Source organism: Coffea arabica, chromosome 2e (genome assembly GCF_036785885.1).
Source record: "Coffea arabica cultivar ET-39 chromosome 2e, Coffea Arabica ET-39 HiFi, whole genome shotgun sequence".
Lineage (NCBI taxonomy): Eukaryota > Viridiplantae > Streptophyta > Magnoliopsida > Gentianales > Rubiaceae > Coffea > Coffea arabica.
In genome coordinates this window covers 5741890-5758841 of record NC_092313.1, presented here as the reverse complement: position 1 = coordinate 5758841, position 16952 = coordinate 5741890, and the positions used below count along the sequence as shown (strand labels likewise).

The following is a 16952-nucleotide window of genomic DNA, read 5'->3' as shown; positions in this document are numbered from 1 at the left end:
CCTTAGCACGGTTTTATTTATTTATTTATCGTGAATTTATACAAATATAAATAAATTATATACAAAAATTAACAGCAATCCTACATATTCATTTATATTAACTTTAAAAAATTAATTTATTTTGAACATTCAATTATTTACTAATTTTTAAAGCTTTGTTTATATACTTTCACAATAATATAAAATAGTATACATCAAATCACGTATCCCATATCAAAAACTTGGTAGATATTATTTTTTTAGAAATATTTTTTTATATAATTTAAACTTTATAATGACCATAAATCTAGAACTATATATTCATATTTAGTTAAGTAGAAAAAATTCAGCAATTCATTTTTCTTCATCGATAAATATTCAGTTTTCAACAATATTGATAAATCTATTCGTGTAACAGTTAATTTTCGTTTTTACACTAAGTTAATTCAAAATTTAGGGAAGAAATGATGAACAATTTGAATATTAATCAACGGTATAGTGGTGAAAAGAAGTAATTTAGGATGTGTAAGATTTCAATAATTGTGATTAAGGAAGTAATTTGGGATATGTAAGATTTTAATAATTGTGATTTGAAAAGGTTTTACTATAGTTCTATATGTAATAATTTGATGGAAAGCAGAATCATTAAGATAAGATTAGTTGTTTTTTAAAGCAATATCATTAAGATAAGATTAGTTATTTTTTAAAGTTATTTTAAAATTAGAGATAATTTTTAAACATATAATATAATCCAAATAGGATTTAATATGGGTAAAACCCAAGTTACCCATAATCCGTTAATTCTCTTTAATTAGGTATGCCACGTTGGAGTGAGAAACAATTCTGATTAAAATAACTACTTTCATATATATATATATATATATATATATATATATATATATATATATATATATACATATATATATATATATATAGATACTTTTGTGCGCCTTGATTAAATTAACTCGGCTTACCTCACGTATCCTTTAAAACTATATTTATGACAATTATCTGTATAGTTGTTCAAATGAATATGGCGTAGCAACAATCTCTTAAGTGTGTAAAGTAAAAACTTGAAAAACAAAAAGCTAAATAAACTTAAAGGTGGCTTAAAAGTATACGTTCTACATATTTGTTTTGAGAAATTTTTGGAATTTTTTTTTTTTGAGTTTGTAAGGAATAATTTCTTAACATATTTTTTAACCATCTTTTCTTACTTCGCACGTATTACATTTGAAAAAGTATTACATCAACTTTTTCCTCCAAAAACTCTTTCAAAAAAATGCAATCCAAACAACTTTCCCAATTCGGAGTGATTTATTATCTTGTGGGTGGTCGTGAATCGTGATCCCCCGGTTTCTGTGGTGTATCTTCCTACAACAAAATTAGATTCTTAAACTGAAGTCCGAGTCATATTTCGGTCCGGCATCGCACCACATGGTCATACTATTAATTCTTAGAAAATCCTACCGTAAACTGTCTCCTAAAAATGTCCATTAAGTTAAATTTTTTTTTTTTACCAACTTCAAGAATCTAGCTGTTGCAGTTTGTGGCGTTACAAAGTACACCTGGACAATAGCCAGCCTCTGCTTGGGGAAGAGAAGATGAATTGGTTTGTCCTTTCGTTTGATGCAACATGATTAACATGCACTCACATAATTGGGAAGCCTGCACTGACCTCCCCTTTGTCATAGTATCCCTATCCATTTTATTGTTCTGCATTTATTAATTTGCAGACAACATGCAATGCACCTCCCATATTCACACAGATTATCAGCACTGTACATCTCTGACCAGCCAAATTGCGTTTGTTCTGGTGGACTCAGAAAATACGACGACGGCGATGCATTTTGTTTCTTTTGCTCACTCTTGCAGCTATGATTGCGACTTCTTCTTTGATCTGAAACCACACTTCTTGTTCAACGCTCTTTGAAACCCAATTATATGGGTTTTCGACGTCAGTGGGTATATCACAATAATCGTCCTCATGCTACGATCTCTAGAAAAAAAATGCTTTTTTCAAAAGCTCCTGTTAGAAAAAAATATTAGACAAAAAAAAAAAAAGAACATCCTGAGCTCGATGAACCTAAAACATCAAAGATTCGTAAATTGGGTATTACATAGTAGTATATTAATCTTGATGAAGCCGGCAATAATGCATAAATTCAACTTACTGTATTGATCTAAACTGCTAGTATCAGTGATGTATAAATTCAAGTTACGGCGTAGTATCAATAAAATAAATCAATCTAGTGATGTATGGGCTTAGGTGGTATATCGCCTACCATGTTCGGCGCAACGGATCTTCTGTCCCACACTCTGTGCCACTCTCTGTCTCTTTCATAAAGATCATGTTTTAATTCTTTTTTGTTTCCTTAAGATTCAATAACTATTAATTGACAGAGAGTGACACAGAGTGTGAGACAGAAGATCCGTTGCGCAATTTCGGTTTTATCATAGTTTTTTTTTCTTTTTTCCGGTAAGAACAAGATGAGATTTAAGAAATAAGAAGAAGTTAGGCTATTTGAACTTAGAACCTCTAATAGTTGGAGTCTCATATTTAACTAATATATATCGGCGCTTTTTCTTTCACTTTGAAAAAGCATGTGGCAACGAATAAATATTATTTTCCAACGCCGGCATTGTCCGGTTGATAACGAGAAGAAGAAACTAAACGAAGAACAACAGAATATAACCAGCGTTTAGGAGCATCTGTTTACTTTTTCTAATTTATTTTCAAATAAAATTGATCTCCTTAGAATTCTTCTTCCCTTTTCCTTATAAAAATTTAAAAAACTACTGAGAAACTGTAGCACTTTTTATGATGTAATGTATGTGAAATAAAATAGTAATTGAGAATATAAAAAAAATAGATCGAAAAATGTGCTTATGATGCAAGCGAAATATTATTATTTAGAAAAATTTGGTACCCAAACACTCTTGCTTCCGGATAAGAGCATACAGCACGAATAAAACTGGTAATTCATGCCGCCCACTTTTACTTAATTATTTTGTCTTATTGACACCTAGTCGACCAAACCAATTATTGGTTGGGCTTTAGATTCCTTTGAGTACAATCTTCAAGTTACTCCATATAATCCATTTTAGCGTTCTTCTCTCCTTTTTCTGATGTTTTCGTGTTACTCTTTGATATTTTATGTATGTGCTATTACCGATCAAGTTGTAAAGTGCACACACCCAACCTTTAGCGTGAGTAAAGAGTATTTTAGTAAATAATAAATTTTTGACTAATCTACCCCGCACTCATTACTGATTAATTGGGGAGTCATAAATCAGAAGAGGCCACTTGTACACTATAAAATATATCCAAGAACCGCAACTACCATCAAATAGGATGCATCCTAACGCTGTCCTAACTGCTAATACCTTCCAAACAAACCCAAAATTAAACAATTCCCGTCGAACATAAATTCATATAATACATAATTAAATGCGGACTCTTTTATAGCTAGAATGACATAATTAAGGATCCATCAATAAACAATGGACAGAAGTCTCTTCTCTTCAGAAAGGGAGCAATAGTTGACTCTGCGAAGGGGGTTAAGTGGGCTGAACCTTTCATTTCAGGCAGAGGGATAGCCTCATAGATAGATAGCCGGCTAAGGTTGAGTTCGGAGAATTTTGATGGGGAATCTGGTTACGTACAGGGAGTTAGATGAAGGTACACGAATGCCATCTATAAAATACATGCAAATGCCGTCAAAATTTGACTTGCGTAGTCATAGTTCCAACCGGGAAAATTGAAAATGAAGTGAGGCATTGATATATTCAATCATTCAAGGCAGGTATAGATACCATGAATGTACTAATCATCTGTTGACGAAACAGCGCGCGGCTGGTACCCAGCATATAATTCAATTCCTTTTTTTTTTTTCTTTTTTTTTTTGTCGACACAGGGTGTCCGGGTCAATCCTTACGAGGCCCGACTAATCCCCTGTGGCCCGGACCCGGCGCCCCAACCCGGCCCGAACGCGTTAAGTGCGCGGAGGAATCCAGCGGAGCGGAGACTCGAACTTGTGACCTCAAGGTTCACTGGTGAGAGGCGCTGCCGCTGGACCATTCACGCGGGGGCATATAATTCAATTCCACCACATAAGAAATCGTCCATGTCCTATTCTGCGTTTGGTTTTTTGTGGGTGTCTTGGAAAAAAAAATGTGGTTATATAGGAGACTATCTGAATATTATTTAGAATAATTATTGTAATATTTTTTACGATGTGATGCGTGTAAAATAAAAAAAATGATTAAAAATATTTTTAAAAAACGTGTTGAAAAATGCGCCTGTAATGCAAGTAAATAATTGCTATCTAAACACATATTAACGTTAGCCTTCCTCATTGTTGTGACTGACAATTTATATGCATGGGATGTTCAAGAGAAGTTTAGGAATACTGTTGCAGCTAGCATTAGGAGTGTAGAACAACCAGAAGCGGCCGACGCAGATACAAAGGTGGTAACAACATCTATATGTTGATGTGCGTGTCATCAAATCAATAAATGAGTTTAGCCCTTTTTTCAGGGGGCCGGTAGGGTTTGTATTCCTTTAAACCTACCGTGACCGAGTCTCAATATATATGCAACTAGCTCGAAAGCTGGAAGTCAACAATTCAAAGATGAAAAACTCGTGGAAATAAACAGCGAGCTAAGTTTGATCTCAACAACTTAAGCTCTTTGTTTCAAAAATGTTCGTTTTGTTTAGGTACAAAAATGATGAAATATGTGAAGTTGTGAGTAACTATGCAGTAGGCATATGTAGGGATGAGTAATGACACAATCATCGGTGTGATTAACACTTTTGTATAGCATCTTGGTGCCGTTCCTATACAAGTGTAAAGCTTTTGAATCATGAATACAACTTCAAATGTTTCGAAAAAAAAAAGTTTGATCTCAAATTTTAGCTAGGGGAGGGTGGTGTGACAGCTATAGATAGTTTCCGGACACTGCATGTCCGATATAAAAGGAAGAAGGTAAAAAACGTACTTCATGGAAAAACTGAATCACTAATAGAGATGTGCTTACAAAAACTATAGGGGATCGAGCACTTGTATCATTGGCTTAAGTTAGCTTTTTAAAGGCAGACATAAACAACATTGCAGTTAATTAAGATTAAAATACTCACACCCGTCAGCATGAGAATACATACCCTTTTTTTTTTTTGAATTTTTCCATTGCTCCCATGCTATCATAAAGTGACAAAGCAAATTAGAGATTGAATACATACAACTATTCTAGCTAAACCCTATCCCGGCTAGTTAGGTGGCTATGCCTCTATCTTATTGTCCCGTTTATATAGCAAACATCATGATATAAGTTTATCGTGATTTTCTGCACTAGAATGATGAACTATGGCCTGGCTCTCACTTGCTTTAGATTTTACAAAAGTTAATTATCGAAAATAATCATAATCAGCAAAAACTACTTCTTGGATGATTATAAAGTTTAGATTTTTTTTTTGGTCATTAAAAATACAAAGAACATCATAAAAATTGATTATCTAATATCATAGTTAAAGTAATCCAACCCTATACATGAGCGGATTGGACAAGGAGTTGACCAATACATATTTTTCAAGCATTCTACCTTGAATTCTAATCTGATTGATGTTAAAATAATGCCCTATTAGTTTACTCTTAAAATAATACCCTAGATTAACATATTGAATAGATGATTAGAATTTGGGAGTGCCTAGCAGCAGATTAATTGGTGGATGCCTTGGCCACACGCTGAAGCTAGCGAAGCGATGAGATGGAAATATTAATTTAAATTTTTTTTGACGGTTGGCCTGAACCGTCAAACACGAGGAGAGAACCCTGGCACGCTCCAAATTGTAACAGTTAATGTGTCCAAGTTCAGGGAGAAATTTCGGTTTATCTTAGGGTTAGGCACAAGGATTATATTTTAATGAACTTAAAAGGATTAAAGGACACGGACCGATTTTTTTTTTTTTTTATTAAAAAAACATATAAAAATTGAAAAAGAAGAAGTGCATGGACCTGCCAAGTTAAACTATAAACTAAACCAGACTAATTAATCGAAGCACTGACCAATAGGAAATTCGGTAGAATACATCCGTTTTGTTGTTCTGGTAGTTAAAATAGTGTATTATATTAGGAAACGCCGACGAATCAGAAAAAGACGGTTTTGGGGAGTAATTGTTCATCACACAAACCGACATTTTCCAATAAGGTAATCTAAAACACACGCCGGCCGGCTAATTAAAAAGACAACCGCCAAGGGCAAGTAGCCGTAATAAAATATGAAATGTGTATCCAAGGAGACAGCTCTCCAACTCGTCCGAATGGGTTTGCAGTACCGGAGGGATCCATGGCCTAGCCGACTTTTCTCGGAGTGAGGAGAATGACAGCCAACGTCCAGAATGTAAATAGTTGGCTCTTCCTTCAACAGATCATGATCTTTTTGTACTGACTAAAATCTTAAATTCGTCGAAGAAACTTCTCACCCTGTATATTTTTTAAGTGCAAGAGGCAATTCTTTAACTCTTTAGTCTTTTATTTTTTTTTTATCAATTTTACTGATAGAGGAAGATCTGTACACAGTATAGTTTTTCCCACTTTAAGCTGGAAATTACATTTAGGTTGCTCATGAATGTCGTACTGACAAAAGAATGGAATCTATTTGTCAATAAGTGAGCGAAAGTAAAAAATTTTTAAAAAAAATTATGATGGGGCAAAAGATAATTCTATTCCCTTTTATCTCATTGAAGAACTGATTTTTTCAAGCCAAATGAAATTTTTATGTTATTGGGATCCTGATTTGCTTATCATTTTGACTGTTGCAGACATCGAATCCCGTCGCAGCTGCGAAGACCCGAAGGCAATGTTAATGTCTCCCCAGTGCTAGCAAAGGCCTTTGCATGTACGCCACGCGAGATTTTACTGTCGGAGATTTCCACAGTTTCAACACACGTAGTTGGATCATAGAAGATGCAGCACTGTTAGAATAAAGGATCATTAAATCAGCCATCAGGTTTTGACGATTTTCTGTTACCGCGAAATCTAGTAAAATTACTGCAGCTGTGGAGGAGTTCAAGGAAGACCGAGCTGGGATTCGCAGCAAAAAATCTCAGAGGATTCTTCTCCTTAATGTCATCAAAATGCCACTCATTTAATTCTTGATCCTTGCTTTTAGTGCTTTTACCGGAAATAGCAGCGGTGTGACGTGTAGCATCCCTGAAGTCCGTCCCCTGTCTTCATCTCTCCTTTGGCAGTCGTAAGTCCAAAACAATACTCATAACGAGGTACAACTTTTACTGTTAATACTAGTGCAAGTTATTAATGCTTCTGTTGCAAGTCAATAATGTATTGGAAGTGCAATTTTAGAGACTTGGAGTATGGATTTAGCCCGTCCTTAACCATGACTGAGATATGAATGACACTCCATTTTATTATAATGATGAAGGCAATAAAAGTGTCATCATAAAACATTGTAAGTGTCATTAATAATTGCCTAATATTGACCGTGAGGGACCTTGTGGATGTTGTTTTCAACCGAAGAGGGGCAGGAACGGTTGCAATTCACGGCCAATATTTGGCCAAAAATTTTTGTACAATTCATATTTTATCTTATATTTCGATTTTAACAATATGTATGGGATCCACAAAATTTTGTTCTAAAGTTACACGTTGTTGAAAATAAGTTACACCATATGCAAACAAAGTTACGCCGTGTGCAAAATGCACATAACTGTGTTGATTTCCATTTCGGAAAAAAACAAACCCATTCGCTGGTGAGGGTGTGCACGGGAGGGGTTAGGGACTTCTTATCCCACATCGAAAGATCGTGGGGTCTTCACTCTAGATGTAAGGTCCATAGGGGCCCTGTTCTATCACCAATTGACTGAACAGTGGTTCTTTGTGGGTCTCCCTTAGATTGCTTTCGGGCCGATTTTTCGTTTAATCCTGTGTGTGGTTTAATTAGTTGCGTATGTGTGTTTATTTCCATTTCCGAAAAAAAAAGAAAAGCACATAACTGCCTTGCCCCTGGTCCTGTTTTCAACGAATTGCAACCGAAGTCTGAACCCTAATCCCTAGATAGATTGAATGTCTACTCGAACGAAAATAAGAGAGAGAATCATCCACTACGTTTATCAAAATATGTCTGGCTAAATAATGATACAAACCAAATCATCCACGCAATTTATTTTCTCTGGAGTTTTAATCATTTCTCCGGTTACGAGAACTCGAGAAGTTCATAGATGATGCCTTTGTTTGTTGTAACCACCAGTATTTTGGATTTTAGATCAACCAAAATAATGAAGCTTGGCAAGATTAATTATGACGCGTCTCGTGTGGTACGTATTATTTACCAGAAATTATTGGTGGTATATATTCGAATCAAGAAAAAAAATACGTATTATTCAGTTTTAAAATCAGGTATTATTAGTGGTATATAACTCAATTTAGGGATAATCGTTCTTGAATGTTGATGAGTATGATTGGTTAAGAAAATTTTTTTGTAAAGTTTAGATCATATGATATATTCATTATCTTTAACATTTTGTATTTAAAGTGATTTACATAATTAAATAAAAGATTTATGTTTTTATTGTTAGAATAGTTGTACTAAAAATCGTATATGTTTTTGACGTGTGTATACTGTCTTGCTGCAATATCCATTTTTACCTCAATTCCACAATATCTAAAGCCTTGTTTCATAATTCAATTTAACACTTAAATTTAATGAGTTCAGATCTTAACATATTCAGACGTGTTTGATAATCAAAACTAAAATATCTGAATTTATTAAGTGATACTGAATTTTTTAAACTAAATTTACTTCAAAAAATAAATAATAAACTATTCACTTATCACTTAATATGATATATACTCAAATATATCAAATTTAATATTTAACAATTTACTAATTTAATAATTTCAAATTTCAACTGTCAAATTTCAATTTTACCATACACACCCGCGAGATGGTATGCCAAAGGTCAACGGCGCAAGTATTAAATTAACAAGTGTAAGTGCAATAGCTAGTACACGTGCCCACCAGTCATGATCTTTTGAGTGGCACAACAACAACAAACCATTCACACATACATAATCCACCCCACAACATGATCCAAGGGACAGGAGAGTATCAACTACTCCCTCCCTTTTTTTATAATTGACGTTTAAGGTTTTGCACACTAATTAAGAAAAGTTTTTCATTGCTTAAATCTGTACACTACTTTCCATTTGTACCCTCATTAATTATCCAATTCACCCATATTTTCTCTCACTATAGTACTAAATGGTGCTATTTTACTAGGTCAAAAGCAATGCAATAATTACTAGGAGTAGTAATTAATAACCCTGTATTGGAAAAGAGAGATAAAAGGGTAAAATTGTGAAAAAATAATTAATATTGTATGGGGATAATAAAACGACAGATAAAAGTACACTAGAGCAAATTTCTTAAACGTCAGTTATAAAAAAAGGGAGGGAGTATATGACAATCCTGCCAGCACAAGTTGCTTAGTCTAATCACAGGAGATTGTGCGTTGGAATTTTACCGTGAAGAGTTGCATTGATGAGTGATTTATAAAAACTAGCATAAGTGATTCATGATTAGAAAAGCATGTTTTAACTTTTAATATGTAAGGATGATTAGAGTCGAACTTATTCAAAAAAAAAAATTTTTTTTTTGGTTTAAAAAAACATTCAAGTCATTCCAGATTTACGAACCATGATTAAAAAAATGTAAGAAATCCGAGATCATTATTAACCAAATCCAACACCAATGTCACCACTGACAGCAATCCTACTGTTTGAGGCATTGTGCATGCACCCAACTCCCTATATATAGCCACCGTTTCCCCCTTCCTCCTCAGTCCCTCACTCCTTAGTTGATATTGTCCACCTCCCAAGTGAGAGCACCCAGAAAGAGAGCGAGCTTTGAGTGACTCAAATTTAGCATCCACAATACTAGAAAAGCAAAGGAAAACAAGAACATGCTTTTCTCTACCATGTCTCGCACTACTACTGTCTCCAAATGTAGCATTTTTCCTTCTGAGGATTCCACTTTAGGAGACCTTAAACTCTCCGTTTCCGACCTCCCAATGCTCTCTTGCCACTACATCCAGAAGGGATGTCTCTTCACTCGCCCTCCCTTCCCCATCTCCGACCTCATTTCACTTCTCAAGCGCAGCCTCTCCACCACTCTCTCTCACTTCCCGCCCCTCGCCGGCCGGCTCTTCACTGATTCTGACGGCCACATTTACATCACCAGTAACGACGCTGGCGTGGATTTTACCCATGCAAATGCTTCCCACGTTAGAATTCGTGATATTCTTGGCTCCATTGACGTTCCTCATCAAGTCAAGGAATTCTTCTCGCTTGATGGTATGATTAGTTATGAGGGCCATTTTAGGCCTATTTTGGCGGTTCAGGTGACCGAGTTGGCTGATGGAGTTTTCATTGGCTGCTCCCTGAACCACGCCGTCACTGATGGTACCTCCTTCTGGAACTTTTTCAATACCTTTGCCGAGGTGTCTAGGGGAATCAAGAGGATTTCCAGGACTCCGGACTTTAGCCGGGAATCTGTTCTGATATCACCGGCGGTGCTGAAACTCCCCACCGGTGGCCCCAAGATTACCTTCGACGCTGACGCACCGGTGAGGGAGAGGATATTAAGTTTCACCCGGGAATCTATCTTGAAGCTGAAAGCTATAGCCAACAACCAGAAATGCGAAGTCAATCGCGTCGTTGAATTGATGGGGAAACAGAGGCACGATCCTCTAGCGAGGCTCGACGGCAAGATGACGCCGTTAACCCAGCAACAGAATAAGAGTAAGACTACTGAGATTTCGTCATTCCAAGCACTGTCCGCGTTACTGTGGCGGGGAGTGACACGCGCCAGGAAATTACCAGCTTCCAAAACGACCACGTTCCGTATGGCTGTGAATTGCCGCAACCGGCTCGAGCCGAAGCTGGAGCCGTTATACTTTGGGAACGCAATTCAAAGTATCCCAACGTATGCTTCTGCCGGTGACATCCTGGCTCATGATCTGCGGTGGTGCGCCGAGCAGCTGAATAAAACTGTGTTGGCGTACGATGACGCTACGGTGAGGAGCAACGTACAGGATTGGGAACGGGACCCACGGTGTTTTCCCCTTGGGAATTTCGACGGTGCGATGCTGACTATGGGAAGCTCTCCTAGATTCCCCATGTACGATAACGATTTCGGGTGGGGCAGACCCATGGCTGTCCGGAGCGGGAAGGCCAATAAGTTTGATGGTAAGATTTCGGCCTTTCCTGGACGGGAAGGGGGTGGGACCGTTGATCTGGAGGTGATTTTGGCACCCGAGACTATGGACGGTTTGGAGTCCGACCAGGAATTCATGCAATACGTGTCGTCGGGTTATTAGTGAAACTGGATGAGGAGGGCCTGCTAAAAATATCATTTGGGCAAAATTAAGAGCACCCGGAGCAAGAAATCAAAGATGATGTGAGAGAAGAAATTGTCTGAAAGTAAGGGTGGGGGAGAACGAGACATGGGCTGATTTTGACTCTTTTTTTTTTTTTTTGTGGGGTTGTGTGGAGTTGTCGTGATATATTCCTATAGTGTCTTGTAATTGTCGTTCTTAATTATGTCGTAATCTAATTAATTAGACTTGAGTTTTAACGGAAAAGTTCAATGTAGGATGTGTGGCTGTTGGCAGGGACAGGAGTAGTTAGTTGTTGACTTCCTGACATTTCAATAATGAACAAATCAACGCTGGACTAACTAAAATGACTATACGCATGCCATTCCTGGTGCTAGGATTCTTAAACGAGAGATCAAAAGAGACAAAGAAAGTAAAGGAAAGAACAAGAAGGTTCGATATGCAAAGTGATGGTCCTTTACTTTTTCTTTCCCTTTTGGGAAGATTGCAGTTAGATAAGGCCAAGTGCTCTGAGCACATTAATATATATACCAGCGAAGAAAATCTAACGTGGAGGCGTGAGTGTGCTTGGACTGTTCCTGCTTCCTAGGATTACTGCTTTTTGGGATTGGAAAATTTTTTTTTTTTTTTTGGCGTATTTATTTGTATGGACGAAGGAGGGAGCCGCCGAGGACCGCAATTATCAGAATTCCATTCTCATAGTGGAGTACTGGATGCCATTATGACTTCCTGCGTCTGCGTTCTGCGTACCGAATCCAGAGTCCTAATCAAGATTCTAAATATCAAAATCATTTGGGGTCAAATAACAGGGGAGTTCTTCGGCGCGTTTTGAGTACTCTATCCATTCATGAGTATCAATTGAATTCACCATTAATATGTAAAAAGAGATATCGATTCTTAGATGATTTTAAGAGTATCATACTTGTGAGTATCATCAGCTCATCCTTGATTATGTAAAAAGAGATATCAACTCTAAGATGATTTTAAGAATTTAAATTACTGAATAATGCAGTAAAAATCAATTAAATTATAATTATGAGTATGGTGCTTAATAGGGATGATAGAATTGTTCCAAATAACAACCTCGCCAAATACTAGCCCTGAACGTCATACTATACTAGTTTTATTATTCCCGTTGTTCTATTGAAAATATTATACTTTTCATTTTAAAATGTTCAAAAATAACTAAGTCAAAGTTATTTTTGATATCTTTTTTTCAATGTTATTCCCGTCTTTATTTAAATTTAATACTAAATTCAAACTTAAAATTTGAAATTTTTAGGGTAATTTTGGAAATAAGGGTACTAATATCATCATCAATCCACTACTTTTAAAAAGTTGAAATTTCGAGATGCGACGAACAATTCGAGATAGAAGGAGTATCTTTTTACAACTTTAATATGTTTGGTACAATTTACTTTGGCCTAATTTACCTACCCTTTATTTGTTTTGTTTAGGTTTTATACTCTCTCTCTCTCTCTTTGTTTTTTTGGGTAAGCTAGTTTACCTACATAAGTTTCAATTACACTAAAATAGTTCTAATCTACTGGGGGTTCTTCTGTAAGTTTGTTTTTGGTACCTAAATACTATGTGGTTTATGGTTCTAAAAGGTATTATGAATTTAGAACAACACCTGAAGTAATGTTTTCCATTTTGTTTTCAACCCTTGGACCCGTTTGGTAATGTTTATATTTGGTGTTTTTCAATTTTAGTATGTAAAATTTGACAAACAAAAACAAAAAAAAAAAACAGAGTTTGTTAAAATTGTTTATGTTTCATAGAAAAGAGAAATATTCATGAACATGAGCCTTATTTTTAGAACACAAAAAATGTTGTTACCTAAAATAGAAAATCAAAGAGCCAACATTGTAAATTTTTTCACATCATCTTTCACTTAATCACCATCGGTTATCCCGCTTAGACGCCTCATCATATTTGACCCGCTATCACTTATTTGAGCCCAATCTGACCCGTCCCATCTCGCACAAAAGACTATCGCTTAGTGTGTTTGACCCGTCCCATCATATTTGACCCGCTATCAGTATGATTTGTTCTTAATTGGGCTATACGATCCTGAACGCAAAATAAAGAAGAGTTTCACTTGTTGGCCCGTACAAAGTAAACTCGATCCATCCTAAGCTCATACATGTAAAGGTTTGTCACGGCCCATTTTTCTAAAATGGGATTTCTATCGAAATTGGGTTAACTTCAAAATTTTTGAAAAATCAAACATGTTTTAAGATTTAAAGTGTTTTACTTATATTTTTAAGTAAAAAATAGTACTAAACTTATATACTTACAACATATATTTATTAATTTATGAATTATATATTACTTAATTAAAAGGATAATACTTTAAGATAAACACACAATTATTTTATATAATCTAGTTTATTTTGAACATGTATAAGTATTAAACATATAAAATGTTTAATTTGATATTATTATTTGCGTCAGAGCTAGTTTAAGTTGAAATTTACTTCACCATAACTTTAATACTATATCAAATTTTTTATATTATGCACTAATTTTAATTTTTTTATTATATTGTTTTTTAACCTCATTAATCATTTTTTTTCCCACACAACAATGGAAACGTCCAATCAAACATAGCTATAATTATTCGTTTCTAAAAGGATGTTATGCACCAGATATGTTTATGCAGATATGTTTATGTTCTGTTTTTATTTAAGAATATGTTTAATGAAATATCAAGCTAAAAGAGTGGGAAGTTTGGAAGCTATCAGAAAACTTTTGACTTTTAAGGTAGCATTCCAAAGAAATACTACTGTGTTTGTTTGGATTACACATTATTTACACATTGACGTGTTTGCATCATTAACACATTTTTTATTCATCTTTTTATATCACATACATCACATAAAAAAAGTGTTACAGTATTTTTTTCACAAAATTATCTCAAATAATCTATTATCCAAAGAAATATGGATTTGTTTTTTTGGGTCAATTAATTGGTGGATAATATTTGGATGAATTATTTTTAAAGATTTTTTTACACTTTAATTTCACATACACGTTCCTTATAAAACAATTATTGGAAAAAACTTCTATAAAAAAGATAGGATTAATCTTATATATACTATCACCATTAGATATATAATATACGTGCAAAACTTGAATTTAAAATTTAAAATTTGCTCATGTATCATTAATTCAAGCATCATAGTGTATACATTGATAATGTATATAAAATTTATTAAAAAAGATACTCCAAAAAACAATCATTTAAAAGAAGAGCAAATATACACTAATAGTGTATATACTATCACGGTTGGATATATGACACATATGTAGAATTTGAGTTTCAACAAATTCGAATTATGTGTTATATATCTAATGATGAAAGTATATACACTGTAAGTGTACATAAAGATTAATTTTAAAAGAAATCTCTCTAGCTTTGAAAGAAGGTAATCAAGGGAAGTGCATGGGAAGCGCGTGGTCGGTAGCTTGGGGAAGTGTGAAACTAAATGGGGGTGCGTGTAAAATACTTGCCACCTGGCTTGAGTGACGGAGGGAATAACTCCTATAGCCAAAGTCGAGCGAGGGAGCGAGGGTGACTGGGAACTGGGAACTGGGGTGAGTTTCGCCATCGGAAGCTTTTAGATATATCAGAATCCGATTCCACAAACTAAGTTGGATTTTCCTCAATAGCCGGCGGGCAAGATTTGATGTCAGGATGTGGATCTCCTAACTCTCCCATTAACAGGTAAGCTTGCAATCCTTTAGATATCTATCATCTCTACGGCGAAAATTTTGGGCTTTTTTTTATCTCTATCTTACTGAAATTTAAGAGCATGTGTTAAACAGGTATCCTTGAATGTATGTTTAGGGGGGATTTTCAGGTTAAGGTTTCATCAGTATGATTCAATCTGTTCCCTGATTTGAATTATCGTCTTGTTTCTAGTTTATTTCCCCTCTTTTGTGGTCGCAGAAATGTGGTTGTTTACTTAATTCTTTTAAATGGACTTATTGATCTCTTTTATTTCTATTTTATGCATGCTGGAATTCAAAATTAGTGAATATTTAAATTGAACTTCGTAAGGAAACATCTAAGTAAGATGCTTCTTTGTTCAAGAACTATTATATCTGTTGTAGATTGCGCATGTCCGAGTCTGACATGTATATAATGCCTTGATTTCAGCTTCTTCTCAAGGGATACGTTGCAAAGCTAGATATGTTGGTTCAAAGAAGCAAAAGAAGCTGAAAAGCCCTTTTTTTTTCTTCTTTTTTTTGTGACTGAAACAAGCATCCTGTGTTGAAAGGTAGCTACGTAGCATAGAGCTACTCTTTGACCTTAGATTTTAAGCATTGATCTTCCCTTTTTTTTTTGGGAGTAGAGTACACCGATTGCTGTAGTAAAAGTTGATTTTAGATTTTAAGGCTGAAGGGATCATCATACTGGTGAGAACATGAAAGCGAGAAGGGGTCAGTTTCCGAAGAATCAAGTGGCATTTGTATGTGCAATTCTCTGTGTTTCTTGTGCTTTAGTTTTGTTTGTCTCAGTATTTAGACTACCAGATGTAACCATAGCCTCGTTTAGGCCCGAGAACAGAAGAGCAGTTGGGAGATATCAGAAAATAGGGAAATTTGGAGAAATGGTAATTGAAATGCTACCTGAAGATCTACAATTTACTGTATTTTTGCCTTCGGAAAAAGCATTTGAACGTGACTTAAGGTTGCATTTGAATGATAGTTTAGTGGGAGACAAGGCCAATGATACATATGCAATACTAACTCGAGTATTAGGATTTTCAGCTGTGCCGAGGACGATAAATGCAGTTAATGTTCCATATGGTCAGGAGGTCGATTTTGATTCCTTGGCTGGATTTACTCTGTACATATCAAGGGGCGCAGATGGAGTGTTAGTGGTTAATAGAATCCGATCGAACAATAATGTTGATTTGCAGCAGAGGAGTAAAATCCTTGTTCATATTATGGATGGAGTTATCATGGATGCAGAGTTTGAGCAATCAGTTCTGCCTGATTACAATGAAGATGGAGGAGGAGGGTGATACCCATTGCATATACCCATTGGATATTTTGGGTTTGGCTGCCATAGGCTTCTTTCATCATGGATTGCATGTTAATCATAGGATCTGGTGTTGGAAAAAAAGCAAGAGCTTATTCTTACTCAAAATGATTTGATTCATTATTCCTTTTACGAGGTTTAGCAAAGTTTACCGTGAAATTGGAGACACTACTAAAAAGAACAAAATGCCTAACCTTGGCCAATTCATGTTTGATGTTGAACCTCTTAACCATGTAATCTACATTTTGTAAGTGTTTTTGTCATCATATCCTTCCTCACGGGGAGGGGTCCCGGACCAAAAATTTCATTATGTTGGTCCGCACTAACTACGTGGTCTTTGAGGAAGGCCTAACAATCTCATTTAATTATATTAGCACACTTCACATTCTCAATTAAAGCATTTTTATTGGTAAAAAACACCTACTACTGAATTTGCCAAATTGTTAGTCTGGTCCGCAATAAAACTAAACATGTCCATGGATCTCAAATTTCTCCAAGGACGGGAAA

At 35.4% G+C, this 16952-nt stretch overlaps 2 protein-coding genes across 2 annotated transcripts; both read left to right on the top strand.

Moving 5' to 3' along the window:
- The first annotated feature begins 9829 nt into the window (after positions 1–9829).
- LOC113730392 (BAHD acyltransferase DCR) lies at positions 9830–11638 on the top strand. Its single transcript, XM_027255040.2, has one exon. The coding sequence runs from the start codon at positions 9959–9961 to the stop codon at positions 11372–11374; it is 1416 nt and encodes a 471-aa protein (XP_027110841.2). The 5' UTR covers positions 9830–9958; the 3' UTR covers positions 11375–11638.
- A 4045-nt stretch (positions 11639–15683) lies between these two features.
- Positions 15684–16674, top strand: LOC140003879 (uncharacterized). The gene has a single exon (XM_072078427.1). The coding sequence runs from the start codon at positions 15826–15828 to the stop codon at positions 16426–16428; it is 603 nt and encodes a 200-aa protein (XP_071934528.1). The 5' UTR covers positions 15684–15825; the 3' UTR covers positions 16429–16674.
- Positions 16675–16952: the final 278 nt, after the last annotated feature.

Coding starts and splice junctions, on each gene's coding strand:
- LOC113730392 (XM_027255040.2), top strand. CDS start 9,959: ATGCTTTTCTCTACCATGTCTCGCACTACTACTGTCTCCAAATGTAGC.
- LOC140003879 (XM_072078427.1), top strand. CDS start 15,826: ATGAAAGCGAGAAGGGGTCAGTTTCCGAAGAATCAAGTGGCATTTGTA.